This window comes from Zerene cesonia, chromosome 23, assembly GCF_012273895.1.
Source record: "Zerene cesonia ecotype Mississippi chromosome 23, Zerene_cesonia_1.1, whole genome shotgun sequence".
NCBI lineage: Eukaryota > Metazoa > Arthropoda > Insecta > Lepidoptera > Pieridae > Zerene > Zerene cesonia.
The window spans coordinates 2,455,408-2,472,452 of record NC_052124.1 but is presented as its reverse complement, the minus strand read 5'-3'; the positions used below and the strand labels follow the sequence as shown (position 1 = coordinate 2,472,452).

At 34.2% G+C, this 17,045-nt stretch overlaps 1 protein-coding gene across 3 annotated transcripts in view; it reads right to left on the bottom strand.

The window, feature by feature from the left end:
- Positions 1 to 10,252: 10,252 nt before the first annotated feature.
- LOC119836217 (protein D2-like) overlaps positions 10,253 to 17,045 on the bottom strand; it is an 8,752-nt gene continuing 1,959 nt past the window's right edge. Inside the window, exons 2-5 of one of the 3 annotated variants that reach the window (XM_038361487.1) lie at positions 15,942 to 16,038; positions 12,395 to 12,518; positions 11,479 to 11,692; positions 10,253 to 10,501 (exon numbers count right to left, since the gene is read on the bottom strand). In XM_038361487.1, coding sequence (XP_038217415.1) covers positions 10,363 to 10,501; positions 11,479 to 11,692; positions 12,395 to 12,518; positions 15,942 to 16,022 — 558 coding nt within the window. In that variant the 5' untranslated portion in view covers positions 16,023 to 16,038 and the 3' untranslated portion in view covers positions 10,253 to 10,362. Of the gene's footprint in view, positions 10,502 to 11,478; positions 11,693 to 12,394; positions 12,519 to 15,941; positions 16,138 to 17,045 lie in introns of those variants that run through there. The other 2 variants (XM_038361486.1, XM_038361485.1) reach the window with 2 other exon arrangements.

Here is a 17,045-nt window from a genome sequence, read left to right as displayed (position 1 = left end):
AATTTGTGACCGTGCCAAGCGTTCTCTAATCTCGATTTTTTACTAGTCGTTGTTATAGCGGCAACGGAGAGACATTTATCGGAAAAAATTCAACTGTCTTACTATCGCAGAATGGTCAGACACACAGACAAACAGACCGAGAGACAGACAGTTTTTCTTACTCCATAAGGGTACGGCACCCTAAAAACTATTTGGTTACCTTCAATTTACAAGCAACCCGGGGATAAATGTAATATGTTTGGAGAGTAAACGACACAGAAAGAAAAAAACTAGCAAAACAAGAATTTCTGTGTACCTACCCCAAATAAACTCAATTTCATTAATTCATTAAATTTTACAACCATCAAATTTATGTATATGTCAATTAATGCTCTTTGGCGATGTGGATTACTTGCTTTTAGGATAATTCGTGTGCAAAAACCATAAATGTTTTAAACTATGAAAGAAACAAAGTCAATATCTTTCAAGAGCTTCTTTATATACTCTACATTTGCTTGCTAAGCATAATAATAACTATAGTTCAAAAATAACAATAAAACAAGCTTGAATGATAACTAAATTCTTTAACTGGCTCTTATATAAAGTATACGTAAGGTAATTACTAATTATTCTATCCTGGCTACATTAATCAGGTTAATAAGATGAATTCATGAAATTATTGTATTGTCATCGAGTCTTGATAAGTGCACCATACTTTGAATTAAAACTATCCGTTTAAAGTGGGTCAAAATGTTAGTACGACAAGTCGATGTACAAATAATATTGAAGGTTTACCAATTAATTTCACAATCCTGAAAGATATCATGAATGTGTTGGACAGTTTAAAAAAAAATGAGATTTGTGGATCCCCTCCCATGTTGGGTTGTTTGGTAATGAGGAAGTTGATCGCCTTGCTAATGAAGCAGCATGGGATGGGCCATTATTTGAATGTTTACCAACATATACATACCTTTTATATCTTTTAAAAAAGTATTGCAGTGACATGTGGAAATTATATTTTGAGAGATCACTATGTAAAGGAATTTAGTATAAAACTATTCAACCCGAATTGACTCGCTCGCCATGATTTGCTGGAGTAAAATTTAGCCGGGCTGACATAGTGACGGCGTTTCGTCTTCGCTCTGGACACATCCCACTAAACAGTTTTGTATACCTTATGAAGTAGGTTCCGAGTCCAAGATGTACTGAGTGTGATATGATTGAGGATGTATATAATATTGTAGTAGTGTGTGCGGAATGAAGCGGAATGGTTTTCTTTTACATCCAAAGTTGGTTTATATAATCTTCGGGAGGTGGGATTTTTAAATATGCTTGTTATCCAATCCTATCTCTCAAATCACCAGGATTCTGTACAGAATTGATCTGATAGGAATATGTTGTACATTAAAGTTGTTTTTTTGTTTTTAGTTTGTAATATAATTCAATAGATATGTTTAAATAGACTAAGCTGTTCATATGGGTTGACATGTTCAGTTTTTGAACAATTCCTTTTTTTTAATAAAGATTATAAAAAAAAATTGTGATTCAAAAAGAATAAGTCTTTTATCATAATAAAAACATTTCAAATAAACCTTTCTTAAGTGATAGATATAAAAATACTCACCCATTGTAAATCTTAATATATTGTTTATTAAGTCGCGTTATAAGTACCAGGGTAACAGAGAGCACGTGCAGTTCGCGAGAGCGCGCTTTCATGACTGACATACTCTGAAGGATATTTCTCTGAAGGATATTATATTAAATGCTGTAATCTATGCTACAGTTATTTCTACGTCATAGTATCTTGTTCTCTAGTGAAGCAGTAAATAAATGAAATAAATTGAGTAAATAATATTTAATTAATTAAGCATACTAAAATCTTGTCATTTATAAAATTTTAAAGCAAGCTAAGCTGAAACATTCTCATCACAACTCAGTTTTGATTTGTGCTTGAACAAACATACATTTGTGATGTTTGGGAAACGTGTTAAGAAGTTGTTATAGATCAACATATAAAAAAAACTGTACAATTCGGACAATTCTTATCCTTTCTAATATTATCAACGTGAAAGTGTATGATTCATTTAGTCGATTATTTGTTATTTTTTTATCTATTTCACACTATTTTTAAAATAAAAATCATAGGAAACTATCTTGTTTGTCACATATTCGATTAAAATGTATACTCCGTTTATTCTCAAGCATTTATTCATAATATTCATTACAATGGATAATTATATTAAGAATATTTTTGTGATATATATTTGACATTAAGATTTATTATCTATACTCGTTCGTTATGTTATATAGTTCGCTTATACAGGATGCTATCTTCAGTACTGAATAATTTGTGCTCAAAAATGATATTTTTTTCAGAGAACTTATCAATTGCTGCGGTTTGTATGAAACTGAAATACTACAGTGAGGCACGTCGCAATTGCTGTGATCGTCTGAAACAAAAAAATATATTTTTGCACATTTTTTCCTACAAAATTCCGCCCGTAACTTATATTAAATGTAGGAAAAAGGCCTGTTTGCTTTTTCTCAAAGTTCATTTCATTTTATCTGTCAAATAATCAATCAATTATTTTGGAAAGTAATCACTTACCATCAAGCGAACCACCAGCACGGTTGCCCGCTCTAAAATCAAATAATTTTTTTCAACATAAAAAAGGTCCCAACGTCCCTGGGCAGTGATTCTTAAATGGGACCAAATAACAATAATTCCTTATAAATACAAAAAGATTCACACCAATCGGTTGAAAACACACAAGTTAGTAAGAGACAAGACTAAAAAAATATCTCCTTCGTTAAAAAAACAATATTAACTGTACCGTAGCAACCAGGGAATTTTTAATGGTGCATATTCCGAGAGGTGAGCAATAAACATTTTCAAGTGCCAGATCCACGAATATGTTCAAATGCTTCACAACCTTTTTCCCAAAAGCATCAGCGCGCTTTCTAAATCGCTTTAAGGTGGCACATGTTTTTTCAACCTGAAAGATTTAGATTTTAATATCGTTGAACACGAGACGTTCTCCTTCTTAATAGTTGATGCGTAAATGCGTAAATGTATTAGTGTTTTGCTGGGTATGAGATTTCACAGCCGAATAAATTATAGATTTTATTTCTGAACATAATATCGATTGATTTTTTGTATCTTTTCAGATCTAGACTATTTAATTAGCTTCTAAAAAGGGGGTCTTATCATTTGTTATTATACTGCACTATAGCGCTTCAGGCAAAAATATTGTTTTAATTTCAAATGCTTAGATACTTTTATTTGACTTCTTAACGGAATAAATTTTATAATAAAACGTTAGTTACATATCGCGTCATTTATAATTCGAGGCTACAAATTTTATACATCATAGCGGGTGATCGAGCTGGCGGTAAACGAAAACGAAACCGCCCCATGACCTTTTGCAGAGCTAACTCCAAACCACTTTTAAGTCATTGTCCACTTTTAAGGGATAAAGGATAAGAAGAGGATTGCAACGGGAATGAAGGGACGTAAGGAAATGAAGAGTAAGGACACGGGCCTTTGTCTCCCCCGCTCTTTGTATGTAACACAGTAACATTCGCCTGTTACTATGCCACGCCGGTCTTCTGTGGGGGTGTGGTAGTTTCCCTGGCGCGAGCTAACCCAATTCGTGCCGAAACTTGCTCGATCCCTATATTTAATTTTACCAATAAAATTCGGATTAGATCCGAGTGTTGTAGTATGTGTGTGTGGGGAAAACTTACCTCGTTATAGATGGATTCATACGTTTCAGTAAAGTGTATCATTTCTGCCAACTGCGATACGGAAATGGCAGTCAATGTCAAAATAAATGGAATGTTTTGTTTCATTTGTTTATGTTTATCTGTATTGAAAGGATTTATTATTGTTTCATTCAATATTAAATCATACTTATCTAGATATATGTACAGTTATTTTATTTAACTTTCATACAAAGAAAATGTGAAAATACATAAATGAAAACCCTTTTCAACCATGCACCATTACTATAAATGAGGAACTCGCTGGTGCAGCAACGATAAAAATTTCCGGAATAAAAACTATCCTACACGCTTTCTTGGGTCACAAACTATCAGTTCAGAGTACAGTTAAGGCGTGAAGAAGAGACAGACAGACAAACAAATGGACGGACTTTAGCATGTATAACATTAGCATTAAGGATGAATGTGAAAGGAAACATCGGTTACTGTTTGATTTAATTAGAGTGTAAATGAATATTTTTTTAAATAAGTTTCCCGTGGGCCGTTTCCTTTTCCTCACCCGTCCCAGTCCATTCCTTCTTTCCAGTCTTTAATCCTTTCCTTTTCTCTTACTCCATAGAAGCGGGCAGCACATTCGTAGAGGCACAACCTTTACGAATGTTCATGGGCGGTGGTGATCGCTTACCATCAGGCGAACCACAAGCTCAGCTGCCTGCTATGACATAAAAAAAAAGTTCCAACTTACCGCCTAGGGTTACATGAATAACAATCAAATATAAAGACACAGTGAGTCTAAAAGCGTGTAAAAAGAATATGACAATTGTCTTAATTTCATTGGATTTATTCCCTCGCCTATAAATGGCGATAGTTGACCAATAAGAGTGGCAGAGCACTCGCAGCCTCCTTGATAGAGACCACGCAAACACTTGGGAAGTTAGTTCGATATCTGAAAAACAGCAATTCTTAAACACCATATCAATATCAATCCTAAAAGTTAAAACTGAATATCTATCTAAGAATAACTGAATATTCGTATATTTTTATTTACGTCTTTACTTAACAGATTTTTATAGACTCGTAATAATAAATAATTCTTATTTATTCTTCTATATAATAAAAAGTAAAAAAATGAAACTAAGAACAGCTAAATATCACAAGCGTTTGGCCTGTCCTCGGATTATAGATACTCAGCATTTGCTGCAATTCATTGACAATGCTGTTTATTATCAGTGCTGACAATCAGTGCTGACTGCTAAGATGTCATGAAATAAGTGATAACACAACTCACCGCTGCCAATCATATCGTAGAGTCGCAGTAATTCTTCGTTTATAATGTGCAATGAATTCCTAATTTCCATGTTCAAAATAATGTTGCGTAACTTCACCGCAAACAGAAAATAATACCCGAATTGCACCACTCCAGAAAAGCATTGGAATTCTAGAATAAAGGTAATTGTTAGTTATAAATGCATTGCTGGTGTATTTTTTATAATGTAGCGGGCAGATGAGCTGGTGGTTCGCCTGACGGTAAGCGATCACCACCGCCCATGGACATTCGCAAAATTAGTGGCTCTGCGTACGCGCTGTTTGCTTTTACGAGGAAGGGGATAAGGAAAGGTTTGACGACTGGAAAGAAGTAATGGACTGGGAAGGGTGGGGAAACGGAAACGGGCCTCTGGCTCCCCCACTCGATCGAGTCGATGGAACTCAAATGAACATCGACTCAAAGGAACAGATTATAAATATTTTTAGGGTTTCATGCGTACAGGGTAAAATGTCACTTTTTTACTAAGACTTCGCTGTACGTCCGTCTGTCTGTATGACTGTTTATCCGTACGTCTGTCACCAAGCTGTATCTCATGAACAGTGCTTTTTATATATTTGACATTTTCAGAAGCGATGTATTTATGACGTCGCTATAACTAACAAGAATATAAAAAAAATCCGTTAAGCAAAGGCTGCAACATTTGCACGACCATAAATTGGATGGGCAATCAATTTATTTTGCGATATCTTTAGTATATTTCTGAGGAACCCGTAACATCGCTAGTCCGACTCGCACTTGACCGATTTTTATAACGCATCAATAAACAAATGCGTTCTTGTTTTCCTTGAACATTTTTAAACTAATTATATCATACACTAGCGGTCCGCCCCGGTTTCGCCCTTGGTATTTACCAATATATATATATTTATATAGCCTATATAATATATATATTTATATAGCCTATAGCCTATAGACTTCCTCAATATATGGGCTAACTAATACTGAAATCATTTTTCAAATCGGACCAGCAGTTCTTGAGATTAGCACGTTCAAACAAACAAACTCTTCACCTTTATAATATTAGTAGAGATAAAGAGATTAAAGAAATGACTCACGCAAAGTGCCCAGAAAGCGCAACCCTTTCGCAACCCTTATGTGCATCAGCAGATACGAAGTTAGAACACCGAACATAACATATGTGTTCTGCCTCCCGTGTTTCACTTTATCCGCATAGCAACTATCGACCTGACTGGTTATCTAAATATAAAACAATACAAAATCTATACAAGAATTATAATCTACACAAACTCAATACTCAAACATTTTTCAATTCAATTACTTTTTATCTAAAAGCACTTGAATCGTCATAGCAGAGCTTTACCATTTCCCACCAGTAATATTTACACGAAGTTATATTTTCGAGTAAAACAAAATTTGCTTCAATTACCTCACTAATAGCTCAAGACTGGCTTGGTGGATTATAATCATTTTGATTTATCAGAATTTTCCGCCTAAGAACTCTTAAAAATTATAAAGACAAAAGTCTGCCCAAGTAAATGCCTTTGTCCATCTATGAATGATACTGATACGATAGACATAATTCACCCTATTGATAGGATTTAAGCTTTAACCATATATCAGCTAAACTTAAACAATCATGAAGAAAAAATTCATAAATTTTGATGAGAAATATAAGCCTCTTACCTTATCCAATTGTATTAAATCGCTTATCATAGCACTCTGCTGCCTCGCTCCACCAGCGGTGACTGAGACCAGAATACTCGCAGATATTCCGTAATCCAACACCCAAATCCACAACCACCTGTCATAATCCTGTGCCGACGCGATTCTGAAGACGTTATATACGTATCCAATGTAGCATATACCTGAAAGAAAATATTTTCCAAGTCTCCCTTTCCCTCCCATAATACACCGGAAGATGTACTTAGGTCAGATGCTAAACAGATCGCTGACTGAGCCACAGCTGAAATCAACTTCGCTAAGAATTACAATTTTGAACCAATCCCAAATATTTTTAAATCAATAAGTAAAGATAAATGTCGCTAATTTTTTGCTTTTTCTCACTCTTCCCAGTCCATTCCTTCTTTCCAGTCGCCAAGTATTTCCTTATCTCTTTCCCCTTAAAAACAAGCGGCACTTTCGCAGAGCCACTACTTCTGCGATTGTTCGTGGGCCGTGGTGATCGCTTACCATCAGGCGAACCAGCAGCTCAGTTGTCCGCTGTAGCACAAAAAAGTAGCAACTTGGTATCTAAACATTTACTGTAAATCACTCCAAGTATATAGCCATATACAGCGCAAAAAGTGCAGGCGCTAACTCGATATCCATCGCGTTCAGATCGTATGCTGACAGGTGCCATAGCAAACACTCGAGCAATACGGAACCATAATGCAACCGTGCTGTCCACTACAACGCTTTTACTCATCTTTTCTGTAAAAATTATTGCTTTTAATATTCATACAATTTCGATTGACAAGCTTATATTACGAGTCATCGATGTAAAATAAAGTCACTTTTTATTTCTGTTTATTTAACCACATTTCCTAACACATTGATTGTAATCGCCCCATAATGACCATCAGATACGGGTAATATGCGCTTAAAGATTTACTTTATTCTTCTATCTTTGGAACTATACATTATATAATTGTAAAAGTTGTATGTTTCCATACTCTAAGTTATCTACTATCAAGCAGAAATTTTTTGTTTGACGTAATGGCTCGAATTGAAAAGTTATTCTGGTGTTGGATTCAACCAGCAATGTAGCAAATAATGTTCATTGCTTAAAAAAAAACTATGTTCCTACTAGATAATTGTTTCTTTTCCTGAAACGAATGCGGCTGACTGCGGGTCACAGCTAGTTACAGTGTGTACTGGCTTTTAAAATGCAATTTGCTTATTATTGTCTAGTCTGAAGTCCCGTCTCCACTTGTGAGGCATGTAGTAGATACATCACGTTTATTTAACTCGCAGATAACATAATAGTGTACTAGCTTAATTCGTTTGACGCCTTTGATCTGGCCCTATTACAAAATCTGTTCTTAACGTACCCGTATACTTTGGGAGCCGAGAACTCTTCGGCTCGAGTCCCATCAGAACGAGCGAGGGAAGATATCACACAGATCGGCGTTATATCGTGTTTCATGATGAGTGAGGGAGCTGAACGTCTACACCTACCCATCCTTTTACTTAACCTTCCCTGCTCAATCCTTTACTTCTCCTTTACCCATTAAATGATTTAAAAAATTGATTCAAAACTACAATATTTTTTAATGTCTATTTCATCGTATTTGAACAACTAGCAATTATATCTCATCAATCGTCATTACCCTTAATCACGATCAGATACGCTAAAAATATATTTTTAGTGATGTAACTTTTCATCCTTGAAACAATCGATTATTTTCATTACTTTAACAATGTAATAAATAAAAATGAACTTAAAATAACCTGTAGATACAAATTACTTTTGAGTTCTATTACCTACATGTGTCGCGGTAAAGAAGGTTTTCATAGCAAATTCACACCAAAATATTTAACTTGAAGTGGACATCTATTCAAAGTCCTTTGTTTCGGATTATTGTACTCTGTATTTGGAGTTTTGGCGGTAAAACTGCTTTTAACGAAATCTAGTTGATTAATCATATTGAGCTTTTAACATTATTTTTTTCATTTTTCAATCCAATGTTTACAAGCAAAAATCGCATTAATGGGATGAAAAATTCAAACAATTTATAGCATTTTTAAAAACCCAACCTCTAAAATTATTGATACTCAACGCCTTGTGTAATCTTCTATTGATGTATAATAAATTACCATTCAGTATAGAGTTAATAAATCGACCATCGCAGGCGCACAGATAATAGGGTATAGGTTACTGTTTACACACTATTAATATCCTTAAATATCTACTCTTCTCAATTAGTATTTTCTCATGCTTGATTTTATTTATAATGATATATTAAACGTGTCTGCCATTTTTTTTGTCTGTTTTGTCTGTACTATAACATTACTGAAGTTTTAGAATGTGGCAGCAGTTATGTCGGGGACCTATAAGAATGTGAATAAGCGGACACCGAACAGGTGCGTCTGATGGTAAGCGATCACCACCGCCCATGAACATATGCAGAGATAGTACCTCTGCGAATGCGCTGCCCATTAGTAAGAGGTAAGGGATAAGGAAAGTATTGACGACTTGAAAGACGGAATTGATTGGGAATGGGGAGGAAAAGGAAACGGGCCTACGGAACTGAACTTGCCCAAGGCTTCTTCATTGGCTGTGATTTATAACGGCATTTTTTTTATTAGCATTAAGATGTATGTTTTCACAACGGCGCCCAACATACGAGTTTACTTTTTGTGTCGATTGTTACCATAACCATTTAACGCTATTTTCAATTGCAATGTCATACTAGGACGATTATTTTATTTCTTTAAATCCTTTCATCATCGTTCTACTATTATAATACTATCATAACTACAATATTGCACTTAGTACTATGTTTGTGTTTATAATATGAGTAATCTTTTCTAATACATATAATACATGAATAGCCAAACATGTTGCTAAGAGAGGCAAATTTTTTAACGTTTTGATTGTAGGCACAAGTACCACGGGTGTTATAGCCGGGGTGGAGCGCTTGAATAATATAAAAACGATTTTTTTTTTTTAATAAAAGCAAAAAATACAGGAACATTGATTTTTTGATTAGAATATAGAACTTTGAAAATATAAAGATTAACATTTTGAAATGTCAATTCCACATCACCAGTTGAAGGTTATATAGCGTGACTAGGCTCGTTTCAAGTGATAAGTCATTTGTCAAATGTAATTAGTTATTTGGCAGTTACGTTTATATAAATATATCAATTATTTATATGTTGAACTATTTTAACGTTTGGTCTATTTCTGACAATTGAGACGGTTTAAAAATCATTATTGACATTATCCTGTCTGTCAATTTGCAGGGAGATAGGTAAATGATTTATTCATGTGCGACGATTCATTGAAGGAGGTCAAGGAATGTCACAACCTTATGTCTGCATTTGTTTTTCCAGTAACGTCAGAAATATATAAAATTATGATACAATCAATTTATTGCACATCCTTATTACCTGATATCATTTTGTAATACATGTATAAAAAAATGATATTACTTATTTTTCCTTTTTTAATTTTAAAAAATACAGCTACTGAGTATGGCTACATTAATAATATGATTTGTTAAAAAAATTCAAACAGATTTATGAAATAAAACCCAATTTATTTTAAACTAGATATATATTTAGAGGGTATCTTAACATCTAATTCTACCGTCGATCACATCAACGATATTGCGAACGCGCACAGCTGTAGCGCATTTTAAATGCTTTCAGGCTCCAAGTTGTTTGTAAAGGATAGGCACATAATCATCGTATTCAGCTTGGTAGAAGTTTCCAGCAATAGGATCTCCCAGGTTATATTTCTCAGCGAACTTGGCAATGGAGAATCCTCCACGTTTGTCGCCAGAACTGAAATTTTAGGAATGACTCTTTAATTAAGACGCTAGGACATATTGCGTAAGAATATATTATTCGTTATATAAATAATACAACAGATTAAACAATCATACATTGCGATATATTGTTCTAAATTGTATAGAATACATAGTGGAAAGATACTGCCGTCTAAGATACAGGTTCGGCCTAGTTTAGACGATTAGTGTCCATAAGTTATAAGTTTATGGTTCAAGAATTGAAGTTACATACAAAATTTTAATATTAGATAATTAATGATTTTTATTATTATTATATTATTAGAGTCATTAAGATTAGAGAAGCTGGTCGGTGTTAGTAGGTGATTTTTAAGACTTAACAAAGATGGCCCACCGGCCTCTCTTGCTCTATCACAAAAAAATAACAAAACAGATTCGACATAATATGAAAAGTTCTAAGGTAAAGTTAAATATCGTTACTTATATTTTTTTGAATAATGTTATATATCATTCTTATAACCTAATAAATTTTTAAACATCACTCACGTTAAAGTCTCATTCGTATTTACGTAAAATATATAGTATAGAGAATAACAATTATTGTACCAATAACACAAATAAGGTTAAAATCGGCTAAGTTTTAGTTCCGAGGGTGCTGTCATCACTATTGGACAATGGACATTTTTTTTTTCCTGACAACCATTTAGCATACCCATAATGTTTCCATCGACACACTGGTACCAAATAAACCCTAAAACAAACCCACAAAACCCTCTCCTTAAAGTCCAGTCCTACTCACAGGAACTAATCCAATACACTCATAAACACTCACGTATACAGCATCCGAATATAAATCATAACCAAATATGCCTTGATACACCCCCTCCCGTCCTCCCAATTAAATACCCCAAACCTAATCAAAAAAAAACCGTTACCGACCAACCCACAAAATCACAACACTCGCTAATTCCACTGTTACAGTTTTCGAAAATCCCAAATGAATAGTGGACTTACGTATTGGGCAGCCTCGGCTCATCGAAGCTCAGTTTCCCCGGCTGCTTATATACGAGGAACACGTATCTGTGGAGGCCCGTGCCCTCCGGCGGGCCGGAGCCGATGTAGGCGGACAGCGTCTCGCCGCCGGCCACGTTCTGCCCGGGGACGTTGCCCACCAGCCAGTGGTGCCATTCCCGAAACTTCGGTTCCTTGCGAGACGGCGCGTCCGGATCTATTGCCGTCCGGATATATTGGGTATAAATCGTAGAGCCAAATTGGATATGGCTTCGAATAATGTTAATGTATCTATATTAATACTAGCTGCACCCGGCAAACGCTGTTCTGCCTTACTCATATCGTTTAGTGGTATGAAAAATAGATGTTAGCCGATTCTCAGACCTACCCAATATGCTTACCAAATTTCAGAGGAATCGTTCAAGCCGTTTCGGAGGAGTATAGAGACTAACATTGTGACAAGAGAATTTTATATATTAGATTATAGAGCTGAAGAGTTTGTTTGGTTAAACACGTTATTCTCAAAAATACTGATCCGATTTGAAAGATTCTTTCAGCGTTAGATAGCTCATTTATTAAGGAAGAGCTTTTCAATTTATAGTCGGTAATTAATATGTAGATGCGTGAGGTCTGCATTCGACCTTGCGCCTCTCCAAATGTTCATGGGCGGTGGTAGCTCTTACCATCTGGCACCATCTCTATTGCCGACGATGACATAAAGAGAATCGATGGTCCAGTGAAACCTTTCAGTTCATAGGATATTTCACCAGACATCCGATATTATCAATCATCAATCATTAAGGTGTAATCCAGTGATATTTTAAAACCAATTTAAGGGAAGTCTTAATGCAAGAGTAGATTTTTAACTTGCATAAACGTTAAGAACTAAAATTAAAAGATATGACCTAGTAAATCTCACCAGTCATAGCCAGGGTGTAGAAGGCATCAGAGCTCGCCTCCCAGCTGACGGAAGGTACATCCTTGACCTTGGTAGGAGTCAGCACATTGCCTTCCTTCACTTCCACTCCGCTGGGGTATTTCACCTGGAGATTGATGGAGAAATGTCGATAATTTTTAGAGAATTAGCAATAAGGTGTCATGTTATGTAAGACTAAAGTCAGGACCGTAACCTATGACTCCAGCCTATAGAGCTTATTTATTTACGTAGAGTTAAGTTGGACAAAAAAAGGAACGTGATTTATGTGCACAATTGGCGGTCTTATGGCTTTAATCCATTTCTACCAGGCAAATGAATGGCAAAGGATAAATATAAAATAATAGCTTGGGTAATGCGAACAACAAGAAAAACTAAATTAAAATCAATTTATAAACAGGACTTTATACATAAATAAAAAATACATTATTTCTTATTGTATTTCAAATACAAATATTCCGGCGAAGTTGCTTAAAGCCAAAGAAATTGCAAACGTATATTTCCTATAATTATAAATACTAGGGTTTTAGGACTTCAGTAGTTGATCCTAAACAGTAACGACCAGTTACACACAGTTAGACAAATCTAAACCGAATCATTAGATTAGAACAGGATAATAACGTATCCTTGACTAAATATGATACAAGAAATACCCTCAATTAGAATCAGCAGCGCATACACCACATTAGTCTACGTCAAGAAAATTCTAGACATTTATTGGATAATCGCCACTTTGAGCGTCCATGAAACCTCAACGAAACCTGATGTTACTGGCGCTTGAATTACTATTTAATCCGCAAATTGGCGCTCGTTAAGCCGTCAAACATCACATCATTATCAAAATGTCGTCACATAGTTATCCAACGTTAGCGCAAAATAAAGGGAAACGGAAATTGCCCGATCGATGTGTGCTTTATGTATGCCTAATGCCTATTGCCCATGTTATTGCTATGAAGGTTATTATAAACTATAGTATGATACATCGTAATTCATATCATTATGGAACGTAATTGGGGAAATATATTATGTTGGATCAATTGCCTTTCTGTCCATTTACCTTTTGGTTAGATTTATGTGATCTTCTTTTAATGGTGTTAAAGCTTCAATCTAAAAGTTGAAATTGCAATGCATACTGGTTTGGTAACGATAGAAACAATTATTATCAAGGCAAGTCTGTAGTCGGCTGCAATTAATTACACGTTTAATTCCCAAGTCCTAAGTTATTATTTCAATCAATTAACTTTATCCTTAAGAGTTTAGATCAAGTCCATACTTGCTTACTATTATTGCTTATGAAATTGAAGGGACAATAAAGATAGACAAACATGACATTAATGATAGAATCAACTAAATTGTCTCATATCCTACAGAGTATATGTAAGGAAACTGTGAAATCGCGGCGAGCCTAGTCAGGATAATAAGATAAACTCATGAAATTTACGTATTCTTAGCGATTTTTGATTAGTATAGTGTGTACACACAGTTTCTTTTAAATCTGTCCGTTTAGAGTATGTCAAATCGAGCCTCAGGAAGTCTGCTGCTAAATCGAAAAAGAATGAAAATAATAATTGAGGATAAACTAATACAACTTGGACCTAGAAAGTCGAGATAATAAAATAGATTAATAAGTAAGTAACTAATAGATTAATAACATGGCTAACACAATGGTAATTGTTTCTCCAGAATCGTACAATGAGAGTGTTTTTACTACATCGAAGCTATTGTTTTTGATGGCGTCTATCGTGGGCCGTTATATATTTATTAAAAAGTCAATAAGCAAGTGACGTACTTTATTCGAGTCTTCAAAATTTTAATTAAAGTTGAATATTAACAAATACCTACGTTGATTACATATAACTTTATCACTTTCTATTATATTTTAACTTATTATAATCCTATGATTAATAGTGATTTACAATTTCGTAATTCAAATCATAACAATAATGTTTTATACATCTGGACCTTTTACTAATGTTAAAAGACGTTCTATGGCACAACTGTCGTTATTAATGTCTAATGTCATAGTTTGTTTCTTTTTCTTTTTTGTAACATTTGTGTTTGCTTTAAAATACATTCTTAGTTTATTTATTTATTTCTAACACATATTATAAATATATAACCTATGTACTGTTATACAAGTATTGAGAATTTTAAAAGCTTAAATGAACAGTAAGAAATCAATTTCACGCATTCGGATTTATTGTTTTCAATCAATCATAAAGAAATAAAAAAAGAAACCTCTTCCTATTTTGCAGTCGGTTGAAAACAGACACGCCAATGTTATTTACTTCTACAGATATCCCCGGAGCAGTATCGTTTCGGTTACAACGTCACTTCGGCATTTTAAAAAAATCGAGATATTTGCAAAAACAACATTGGGACAAGTAAATGTTGTGTTTATTCGAATCCATATATAATATCGACAATATTAAGACTTGTCGTTATCTAGTTGAAAGTCACACTTTCTAAATAAACTTTCAAATGGATGATTCGTAGGTTAGCGTGGAGATATGACCTACATGAAATGTTTCAAAATAATACACTTGGGTTATATTAAGTGAGGCATCTACTCAAATAAATACTCAGAAAGAATATCATAAAAACAAGCACGCCCCGGTTCTACCCGGGTTGCCCAATTTTTGGAAATTTCCCAATCCAAGCGGAGAAAACAAACAGTTTATCAATAAAAATTTGTTCACCCATTCTCGAGTTGTTAGTGGTGCAACGAACACAACTGTCTCTTATGAAAATTATGATAATTATCACTGTTTCTTATATTATATATAACCAAACAATATAATATATAACTAACACAATTAAACTAAAAAGGGGAACTTGTCTCAAGGTTTTCAGTGTTAATAGCAAGTACTAAAGTAAACTGCTATACCCATCTATCTACAACCAGACTTTACGGTAAAAAAATGTATGAACTATTTAATCCATCCAAAGTGATCTCAACCATGACAATTATTTGCACGATCTCCTATTTTATTAAAATTCATAAATATAAAATAAATTTTACTAGTTAACACCAGTTAAATAAATAAAATTATATCGTATAATAAGGTTAATTAAAACTCTCCTCAAGGTAATCTTAGAGACAAGTCTTAAGTTGTACAGTACAAGTCTACCTACTTGCGCGTGCGCATCTATAAGATGGGAAACTATTGGGAACCCTTCATAAAACATTTCGTCGTACCTTTGATTAAATTTAAATATAACAACCATACACCTGCCTCTGGCTCCTAAAATACAATGTTAAACTAGTTCAGGAGCCTAAGGATTCATATTATCACACCTGTAACGTTTTTATGCAAATAAAGATTTTACTTATTTACACCTACATATTAGAAAGAACCCATATTATACAGAACTGAACAGAAATTATCACACGAGAAAAAACCAATCACGATATTGAAATACTTGTTTATACACCTTAATATAAAATTGAACGTTTTCTCTGGCACACGAAACTAGTTTATCAACAACAAACATAAACACAAAAACTGGATATTGATCATGAAAAACTCACCGTGATTAAGGCACTGGGCGCCTTTGGGACCACATCTGGCACCACGCCGTTCGCCTCGAAACTCTTCGCAACCGTGGACATCGCTCTTGCCAACACCCTAAAATTGACCATAGTGCTGTCTGCTATTAACAAAAGAATCGCACATCTCAATATACGCCCCATCTTAACACACAACATGCACGCGTGACGGACGATGGACGAATGAGAGGAAATACCGTGAGATAGCGCTATTTATGCGAGCTGAACTTTTTTATAAGTGGCCAATACTAATTGAATGATCTCAGTGTAATATCAATTGAAATTATATTATTAGCTGTGCACCACTGTTTCACAATTATTGTGCTTGATGCCTATACAATTCCTGAATAAATGGACTAGATAACACCAAACATTCTTTTTCAAATCTAGAACTAACTAAGTAGTTCCTGAGATTAGTCCGTTCAACAAAACAAACTCTTTATCTTTATCTTATTATATATAGTATAGATGTAAATACTGTGCTTGTGTAATGGTTTCTGTTACATATATATATATATATATATATATATATATATATATATATATATATATATATATATATATATATCAATCATCTTATGGTCAATCAGGGTTTGTGAAGAGGGGTAATGCGAACAACTCTCTTATAAACCATTAATAATTACAAATAACTTTTCTTATCCAATTGCCAATTTTTTTACCACAAATTCATGAGTTGAAAAGGGAAAAAATTCTTTAAATATTTTACAATTGTCGACTACCTGGATTAAAAGTTTTTTGATTTTTTGATAGTTGATTCCAATCAGCCATGTTAACAATAAGAGATAGTTATGGCCAATTTGTCAGGCCACCTATCGCTATTGAATTATTTCTTTTAAGAATTGCCAAAAAATCATATTGATATGATCATCTCATACCGGCCGGCCGGTACTCTGCCTACTGTACCTCTAATTATAAAAAATTCCAGCATTTCATTTTGATTACATACAATTTGTTTACCACTGCACACTCCCTTAATATCCATTTAACATTGATTCCATTAAGAAAATAGATACCCACAGAATCTAGCAGTTGGATCTTAGAATAAAAAGTTTTACAATAAAATTT